The sequence below is a fragment of the Bombus pascuorum genome, chromosome 16 (genome assembly GCF_905332965.1).
Source record: "Bombus pascuorum chromosome 16, iyBomPasc1.1, whole genome shotgun sequence".
Taxonomy (NCBI): domain Eukaryota; kingdom Metazoa; phylum Arthropoda; class Insecta; order Hymenoptera; family Apidae; genus Bombus; species Bombus pascuorum.
The window spans coordinates 74815-85528 of NC_083503.1; the positions used below are offsets into that span (position 1 = coordinate 74815).

General features: G+C 25.1%; 1 protein-coding gene across 1 annotated transcript; it reads left to right on the forward strand.

Annotated features, from left to right (window-relative positions):
- The first annotated feature begins 2115 nt into the window (after window positions 1–2115).
- LOC132915135 (CD63 antigen-like) lies at window positions 2116–10612 on the forward strand. The gene is made up of 6 exons (XM_060974830.1): window positions 2116–2362; window positions 3929–4117; window positions 4331–4501; window positions 4779–5000; window positions 5367–5428; window positions 7725–10612. Exons 1-6 carry the CDS (start codon window positions 2300–2302, stop codon window positions 7741–7743), a joined length of 726 nt encoding a protein of 241 aa, XP_060830813.1. The 5' UTR covers window positions 2116–2299; the 3' UTR covers window positions 7744–10612.
- The last annotated feature ends 102 nt before the right edge of the window (window positions 10613–10714 follow it).

Here is a 10714-nt window from a genome sequence, read left to right on the forward strand (position 1 = left end):
CTGCGTGTCCAAGCGCATGCGCAATCATAATACTCTTAACCAAGGTTACGAAACTTCAAAGGTTACCAACCGCAAAATTCATTTTATACATTTTATACATTTTTGTACATATACTAACTTCCATCATTCGTCCCGATTGAAAACCAATTAAATATAACACTAAATAACACTATATAACAATAAATCCACATGGGAACATAAAGTCAAATAAAAGCAAATTTTTATATATATGTACATATACGAAATAATTAATTTAAACGTGAATCCTGAATTATTTTGATTAAGATTCATAAAAACTATTGCACAGCTATTATACATTATATATATATATATATATATATAGAATCTTAACCAGACAAAAATTATTGGAACATCGAAATTGCACAGATTTTGAATCAATATCCTTATTACGATCATCATAATAATAATGAGATTTATCGTATCTAACTACTAAAATAAATAAAAAAGGTATTACAGTAAGTATACATAATATAATATTCATATAGTACAATTTTTCCATACCAATTGGAGCACCATAGTGTTATAAAAACACGAGGAAATACAGATTATGCATGAAAATATAAAATATGTATCTATAATAAACAAAATTTTCTTGATTATACTTATCTATTCAACATACTGTATGTAATTTACCATGTATGTAATTAGTGATATCATTATTATTATTTGGTAAAAATTACAAATATGTGTATATACAATATATATTACAAAAATATAGGGATGTTGCTTGCTGCTAAGATTTTTTAATTGATTTCTGAAATATATTCATGAGACTTAAAAAATTTCTCCGTATGTAGTAGGATAATAATAAAATACTAAAAATTCAAATTTTAACATGATAAATGCATACAGCAGTCTTATACAAGCAAAAATCAAAATAATTTCAAGTCGATAAATCGTAAAACAAGTATTATATCGAACTGAGGCAAGTAACATACAAACGCATCGTTTCTATTATAATGCGAAGAATCGATAGTAAGGGATTATAAGAATAGACTCAATTGCGAATGATATATCATATAACTAGCACTTCCAACTTCATGTCTGTATATCTCATTTAGAATTAAATATTTTCAAGAATGAAGTATAATAATTTTATATTATTTTATTACACTTATTCTGAAAATATTAATCTCTTTTTATCAGAAAACGATTGATATATAAATAGATAAATACGTACGTATAACTTTTACGTATTAAGTATAAAATAAAATAAGAAAGAGAGAATATTTAAATTTACTAATAATTATTTTTAATACCTACTGAAAATTTAATGTTTCGTGTTATTTTTATTAAATAAATATATTGTATTATGCTTCTTTATTGTATTGAGGTTTTTATCTATCACAATACAATTTTAGATATGTACACATTTAACAAATTTTTATTCTTATTAAATCTTATTACATTATATTCGCATATAAAAATAATTTGCAACATTTTATTAAATAAACCTAATTATTATTCTTTATGACTTGAAAAATTTGCATTTCTACAAAACTTTAAGTTAACGAAAAATTGTGTACAATTTTAAGAAATGAAATTGTACAATATATAAATATATTTATATAGCATTCTAAAGAAAAGTCGCTAAGGACATGTAAAACTTCTTTGGTATATTTTATTCTGATTCTGTTTTTATTTCCATTTAAAAGATTTTTAAATTTCTTCATTATTCTTTAAAAAGTATGATACGTATAACTCATATAATATACATTTACACGTAAAGTATTTGTATGTTTCATAGAATGTTGAATTCTCTATATATCATAGATTAAAGTTACACTTTGATATAATCAATATGTGACTTGTAAATATTTACTGTGTTACTTGTCTATATATACAAAGATACTTATATACCTGTATTTTAAATGCTAATAACGAATAATACATGTATTTATAATACTCATAATTCTAATTATAAACGATAATTAGAAAATAATTTTGTATACTAAATCTATATACATATTTGACAATAATATAATCACTTTAGAAATATTTAGGAAGTAAAATTTAAAGCTCGAGGCTCTTTGAGAAATATGGTCGGTTCTTTAATAAATTACCGGGAAGGTGCGCACGCATCTACGTCAGGCAGGGTGGATGGATGAAAATATGACTATTCTTTGGTGAGCTGTCGAGGTGAATAATCCGAGTGCATAATTTTGACACAATTCTATAAAGGACGCACGCAGCTTTCATACTATTTGGTCACATTGATATTTATCATTTTTATACTTGATTCTATCTTTCTCAAAGTCAGCGAATAGTGAATGTAAAAATGGTGTCCGGTGGAATGGCTTGCATCAAATACCTGACGTTTCTTTTCAACCTGATATTCGCCGTAAGTATTTGCTCCATGTTGTGCTCGTTACTTATGTTCTATTCCATAAGCTCCAACTGTGTTTGATCTCATTCTTTCGATGTTTATTTAACATTCATTTAGGACTTTCTTTCTTAAATTTCGATAAATACACAAATTAAAATGAAGCAAAATAAACGGCGATTCCAATCGTATTAAAAATAGAAATGTTTAGATGGTTTAAATTTAAAGTAGCTGTAACGTATGGTACCCATAATTGTCGTTGTGCGAAAATTAGATTCCCGAACCGCTGAATTCCTAAGATTAAGACCTAAAATTTTTAGATTCTAAGTGCTGAAAACTTTTTAAATGACAAATAAAAAGAGCAATAATTTTATGTCCCCTAAACCGAAGTTAAACCGATTATTATTTAATATTTTGTCGATTCTACAGTGAAATCCAAATATTTTATTTCCAATTCGTATATACCTACGTATTTAAATACCTGTCCTAAAGTAATCAAGTTAAAACTAAAATATCTATCAGAAACCAAAATTTTTTATTCAATCCTCTCTTAAAAAACAAAATTGAAATCTGCCTTTTCCTTGTTTGTATTGTTATCCAAATCGTTTAAAGAATTATTAAATAACCTCTACTTCTCTATATAGTATACTCATATCTGTATGAGTTACTCTTATATTTGCGTGGGTATTTATGGTTTCTTATGTTAGTCACGTTTGTATACGTAACTGCACATAACCTCATGAATTATTCCTTTGTAAACCTACTCGACGTTTATATATTGTTATCTATTCTTATAAGCACTATTTTGAAATGTGATGATATTTTATTAAATCATATTTATTAAATTTAGATTAAAAATAATTAGTATAATTATAATAATTATTGAGAATAATTTATGCAAAAAGCTAACCCGAACCTATTTTTTTAGTTCCATTTTTTATTGCAAGCGATAGTCGTAAATTAAAAATTGTAAAAATTTCACTTTTTATATTTTGATGACTAATTGGTAAATAAAATATTGTCGATCACGGATCGGAAGTAACGCTGACGCTCGCTCTGTGCAAACAATTCGAGAAATTGGTGGGGATAACACTGCGACTACTAAGCGAGATGATAACGTCTGTTAAACGAGAAATTAGATTCTGTTCCTGGTAAAAAAAAATAATTTCTGCATACATTTTAATTGTAACAAGAATTGTGTAATATGAAATAAATAAATTTTAAACATCTTCATTTAATTCCTGTTCTTATTAGATCCATCTATTCATTTATCATGTTACAAATGAATATAAATTATTTTAAAATTACTATTAAAATAAATGAAGTTACGCATTCATAAATAATATTAGTATCAATTAATATTTATTACATAAACATTACGGAGTATAAGCTTTCCAGTTTATCAAGAAATGCATATTCTTAAAAGTTTCAATATGTTTATTATATATTATTACGTAATTCCTCAATATTATATTATGTTATAATACATCATAAAAATAATATTATATTACATCATAATAATTTTTATTAATGTTATTGCTGTTATTGTCGTTGAAAATAACTGTTAAATTTTTCTGATTGCAGATTACAGGAATTGTATTCATTGCAGTTGGCACTGTGATCTTGGTGGTTTATAGTGGCTACAATAATTTTATGGACAGTTGGTTCTTTACAGGACCAGTATTGATGATTGTAGTTGGTATTATTGTGTTTATTGTGTCATTCTTTGGTTGTTGTGGAGCTGTCAAGGAGAATCATTGCATGATATTAACGGTAATAGCCTGCCATTATTTATACAATAATATTTACATAATAATTATTACATAATAAATTGTAAACAATTTATTGAATACAATTGTTTATTATTCAATTAAGATTAAACCTGAAATCTGATTTGTTTTTCTAAGGAAAAGTATTTTTTTTTTTTTTTTTTTTTTTGTTAATCTTAAATAACAATCTTTGTTTTCTTATATTTGTTCCATACAGTTTTCTGTGTTACTGCTTTTAATCTTTGCACTTGAACTCGGTGCTGGAATTGCTGGATATATGATGAGTGGAGAAGTACGTACAATGGTAGAACATCGATTGAATACCACTATGGAAGAATACTCAACCAATAATGATATTCGTAAATCTTGGGATATTATGCAACATGATGTAAGTATGCTTAATGATGCTTATTTTTACTAAAGAGATTTGAAATACAGAAAGAATAGATTTTTATACAAAAACTTTTCAAAGTATTTATGTTATATTACTTTATATTAATATTATTGAATGTAAATATGATGTATATTATTAATTATACTGATATTGAACTATTCAATATAAATTAGTATATAATAAATGTTAATGTCGCTAATTCAAAATCTCTGCTATATTTTCTCACTGAATTTTAATAAATATATGTTTCAAATAAACTGCCAAATTATAGTTGGAATGTTGCGGAATGGTTGGCCCTACTGATTGGGCTCACGTTGGATTCCCAGAAAATACTGTACCAAATTCGTGTTGTAAAGAAGTACCAGAAGGAAGTAAATGTGACTCAAATTCGATTCATATACATCCAAATGGCTGTATGGGCAATCTTCAGTCCGCTACTGAGCACAATGCTTTGATCTTGGGTGGTGTTGGTATCGGCATTGCTATTATTCAGGTAATTTTCATTATTTACTTCCTCTAATTTAGGATATTTTTATATTATTCATAAAAAATTAAACATTGTTCCTAAATTTAAAAAAAGGATATCAAAGAAATAATTTTATAAAAATGTACAAATCAATCATTGCAAAGATATATATCATTCAGTCGTAACATAGTAACCAAAAATTGATGCTCTTTTACTGTTCTATTATTATGCGATTTTTTATATTTAATAATTTAATAAGGCTATATTGCTCGCACATTTCCTGTTTGTTATTACATGACATTTATTTGTTAAATGAAGGTAATATATTATTCATTAATTTAAAAAAAAAAAAAGATAGGATTCATATATTAAAATGGAATCTGTTTGTTTCAGTTAATTGGAGTCGTCTTTGCATGTTGTCTGGCACGTTCAATTCGTCGCGAGTATGAGACTGTGTAAGCAGACAGATAACTCCAATTTTAATGCCTAGAAATTGCACTCAGACTTCAAAATATGATCTTTTCCTTTCACTCTTTTATATATGTATATTGTTTCTATGTTCTTCTTTAAGTAACAGAGTATTGCACAAATAGCACTTTATATGTTCCTTTTACCATGCTGCACAAAATAATATATAAAAGATCACTTCTATACAAACTAATTAATTAATGCTGTTATCAGTGATGTTTTATATTTTATATATACGTAAGTAACATCACTTTATTATTCCCCGTTATTATAACTATTTAATACTGCAATTGTTGCTATTGCTATTACTACTGATTGCAGATATTATTATTAAAATTAATAATGGTAACGAAAGCAGTATTACAACGTTTACTTTTGGTTTCGAATGTATTAATTCATTCTTAAAATTGCAATTTTGATATCAAATAAGACAAGTGTTTTTGTGCAGTATCATGTCTTTTATGACTGTTTCTTTAAGACTGACCATTTTTATTCCATGTTAATCGAGAAGAATCTTTTGTACTTTGTTTATAAACTGCACATTGAAATTCAAGAACTACAAACCAAATATTATATTTTTATGTTAAGAGATTTTTATGTCGAGTACATATATATTCACATGTTTGTTGTAATAATTTATTCATGGATAATAGTGTATATTATCTTAGTTTCTATTTGACCTTGTATGTATACACATGATATTATAGTAATTGTTAAAAGTATCGAGCTTCTTTCATCAAATAATTTTAGCTTTCTTTTATTAAATTTAAGTTTCTTTGTACTTCTGTAAAAAATAATTTAACACCGTAACTTCTTAGATTTTATGTGGTATTTTTCAAAATAGTCTATAAGCGATACATACAACTTCTTAAAAATTCCAGAACAAAGACACAATGTATGAAACAACAATTTTTAACTAAAACAGTTATGTTCAAATAAAGAAAGATATTTAAAAGGCATTATGGTCTAATCGTCAAATAAAATAAAAGTAACACTTATAACAATCACTTTGATTTATGTTGATTCATTATTTTTTATTTTTACTTTTTAACTTGATAGTTGCACCATCATGCCTTTTATTTAATCGAAATATTATCTTATTTAAAGATAATAGATAAATTATTGTCACAGAAAGATGATCTAAGAAAATCTCTATTTATATAAAAGAAAAAAACGTTCTATATTGTTCGTACAAAGTTTACATAATGTTGGTACAATAAATTATAATTACAATCAGTAAATATGATTATATGATTACACAGTTGTGTATATTTAAATAATTTCGGAGACGATTTTGTATTGAACTTGTCTTCTACACTGATACAAGTTCAGCATTGTTAATAAACAGCTGTGTTTCATTAATACTGATACTATATGATTCTTTAAAAATTTAGAGCTACGCTTTCCATTATCTGGATGTTACACTAGATTACAATAAAAGAAATGGAAAGGTTTATTTCTTCTCAGAAAACTAGCGCTACATATAAATAATTCTATTGTTGATTTTCAAAAAATATTAAAGGGAAATATTATCGTTTAAATATTCCATTTAATATAATATTTATAATTTAAATGAAGATATTATTTAGATATAATTGAAGGCATTTAAACGAAGATATTAAAGTAACATTCACATTGTTTTCGTATTTTTTCCCGTCTTTCTTATTGCCTTAAAATGAAATGTCTGAGTAATTATTACATGTGTACTGTGTATGTATTATATATGTATGTATATAGATTTGAATAACAATTAAATCTTATTTATTGTTATTTAATTTATAATTACATGAAGAAATGAAAGTACATAAGTTATATATATATATATTTTTTTTTTTTTCTTCTTTTTTTTCTCTTGATTTTCAATGTTAGATTAAGTTACGGGTCGCGGGACGTAACATAATAATGCAAGAATAAAAATAATCTTTATATCCTTATTTGTGTCAAAGACAGAATTCTCATAAGTTTGAAAGCTGCTTTCCGATAAATACATTCTGATTGAAATTTAGTATTAATAGAAGAACTATTCCAAATAAGTAAAAATTATACGTCCAAATTTCAAAACAACATAAATCTTTAATATTATCCATTTGAATAGTAATGCGATGAATAGCGTTATAATATGCAGTATGTAACGTAATATTAAAGATTTTAAATATAATTGAGATCCTTATTTTGGGAAGCGTAGGTATCTGTGCACCTTCTCACTTGCAACTTGAGGTATTCAACATTATCTATTAGAAGTTGCGTGTTATTACAGTCAACTTAATTAATTTCTACTTCCAGCGAGACTGCAGCGCACTGATTCAACACCCAATAGGAGGCATTATAACTAAATATTGTTCGTCGTGCATTCATTAAGAGAATAATTCTAGAGTCGTCGCAAGACCATTTATTTAGAATTTGGCTGTAGGTTAATCAATATTTATCTGCAGTCTAGCTTAAGAAGAAAGCAAATTATTGGAGAATACAATTTAATATACTGCCATTATCTGCCAAATGATTGAGACCAATTGTCTCTTTCTTAGACTGCACTGTATGTGGAATTAAAGTTTATGGCATGGGGATGTTTAAAAAAGAGATAGAATGGTCATAACATATTTGGCTTGACGTTTATTGCAATCTAAAAGGCTCTTTCAGAACTTGATTTCTTAGAAAGAAAAATTATCTTTCAAATTTTAACTCTGTGTAACATGTTAAATTCATTCTAACTATCGTATTTATATAAAATATATTTTTTGTATACACATAGGGTTGGGTAAATGTTCTATTTCTAAATATTATATCTTGATAAAGAAAATTTATTTAATAAAATAAGTCAATAAGTAAATTTGAATAAATGAAATTTTGTATTTTATTTTTTATGATGATTTCTACTAATACTCTATTCTATATATTAATGATAATGCAAACGAAAAACGTTAAATGCGTTGATGTAATGTACCATTAAAAGATAATTACATTTTTAGAAAATGATCGGATGGTAAGCTATATAAGATAATGTGATAGTATGTAAGAGAAGATTAAATAAATCACGTTATACAAGCACTGAAGCAAACTGATTATAATTGTTCATTATTATCTGATTACAATTTCATGATTTTAGTTTTGGAACAATGAAAATAGCTTTTACCCAACTCCAATATCTAACATGTTAACATGAAAATCATGCGTTACAATTTACTTTTCTTTGTAATCTCTTCAAAGAAAAGAAATTTATCACGAAGTACATTAAATATCTTTTTAGAACAGTTTAACAAAAACTAATTTTAATAACTATACTCTTTTATATGGTGTAATAATTCGTATAATTTCAGTATTAATCAAAGAATAATAATTGTCACTTTCCACAGAAATAAAAATTTCAAAAATGATATTATACAATAAATTAAATGAAGATTGAGTATATTAATTAATTTTTAACTTCAAAATAAAAGAAAATGATCGTTGCGCTATATTATAATTGTTTCGTAACTAATTATACGTTGGGACCAAAGTTTTAATTTCTGCAGTGAGAGAATTAAAGAAATTGAACGTATAACCACCTGACATGAACATTAAAGTTTGCGACGACTGGTGTCTTTTACCGTTGACTATTGGAACAGCTTCCAAAACATTACAAAATTTACAAAATAAAATTGCAAATTTATGGCATTGCGTCGATTTAACGAACTCTATTATAATTATTGCAATTGTTATAACTGTTGTTTTCGTTTGAAATCTCGCATATTTTAACGACAAAAAGAAAGTAAAGTTTGAATGTTAAAAAATAATTAATTGTTTGACTAGATCAAAAATAATTTTATCAAAATACTAATTTTAAAACCATTTAGTAACAAATGTAATTTGTTAAAATATGTAATATTTTGATGATTCCTTTTAAACAGTATATCACAGTGTATCACTAGTTTTATAATTATTGTAGGTAATTCATAAGAAAGATCTTTTACGTTGTTTATTTATAAATTATTTATTTTGTGTAATCGTTTAAGTGATTCAGTGTAATAATGTATTTTTCAAATTATGAGAAGGAAGGAATCATTCAATTAATTTTGTAATTTGTTAAAGGAAAATTTTAAATTTGAAAAATCTCGCCTTTGTTTACATCAATTATAATTTGTTTACTAAAGTAATCGTGACTAGAAAAAGTATGTTAAAAAAAAAAAAATAAGCGAGGTTTCAATGAGTTTCATTTTAAATAATGAAAAATCACAAGCGGAGAAAAATATTTCTCGATAGATAATACTGAAGCATTAAAGTGTGCCTAATTTCTTGCAACGTGTCTAAATCATTAATTAATATATTAGAATTGATCAAAGTAATTAATTTAAATGACATATTACCAATCATTTTAATTAAAAGTAAGCACCTAAAAGATTTGCTTTTTTAAGCTAAATAATTCAGTATGAGGCAAATCTTTCCCATTATATAACTTTGTGTTTTAATTATAGGAATTTATTTAATAATAGTTATTGTTTTAGATTATCTCCAAGTTAAATTTGTATTCTAAATTTCATTTGCAATATTTTCACTATATGATAATTTGTTTATTTTAAACATATTTCATTTTTACAGTGTCTACTTTTTAAATTTCTACCTTTTAAATTTATATAAGATTAAGTTGTATAAATTTTTTCTATAATTTAATCTATAATATTAATTAAGTTGTATAAATGTGTAGATGTTAAAATGTTTCTGTTACATTAATTTCGATACATGTATATTCATTTAATTTTAGACTATATTAGATTTTACACGATAATGTTATGTTAAATGTTACAACATTAAGATCTTTTTATTCGATAAGGAACGTTCTCATTTAATGGTAATATTTGATCTCTATCAATTTATGTATAATTTCTTTGAAAAATTGTAATTCATACTCTATGTAATGGAAACGAAAATTATCATTCGAATGTTACCTTAGATGATTGGCTGACAAAAATAGAAGACTGATAATAATGTAATAAAGACAAAAACGAAGTCAGTATTAAATGAGAAGTAAATAGTTGTTTTTTGTAGCATTTAGTCGCTTACAATATTTTTCTACTTGTAATTTAATTCATCAATTAATAATTAATATATTATTAACGTTCTTTAAGAGCTAACCACTTTAGCACATCTTGTACGTATAGCTTTTATCTATACAAATAAAATATATTAAGTAAAGATTGCATTTGTATCCTCAATTGACCATTATTCCCATTAATTGTAAATGATAATTATTAGAGTGAAATTATATTTCTTATAAGCATGCTTCAATTATTTATGTGTTT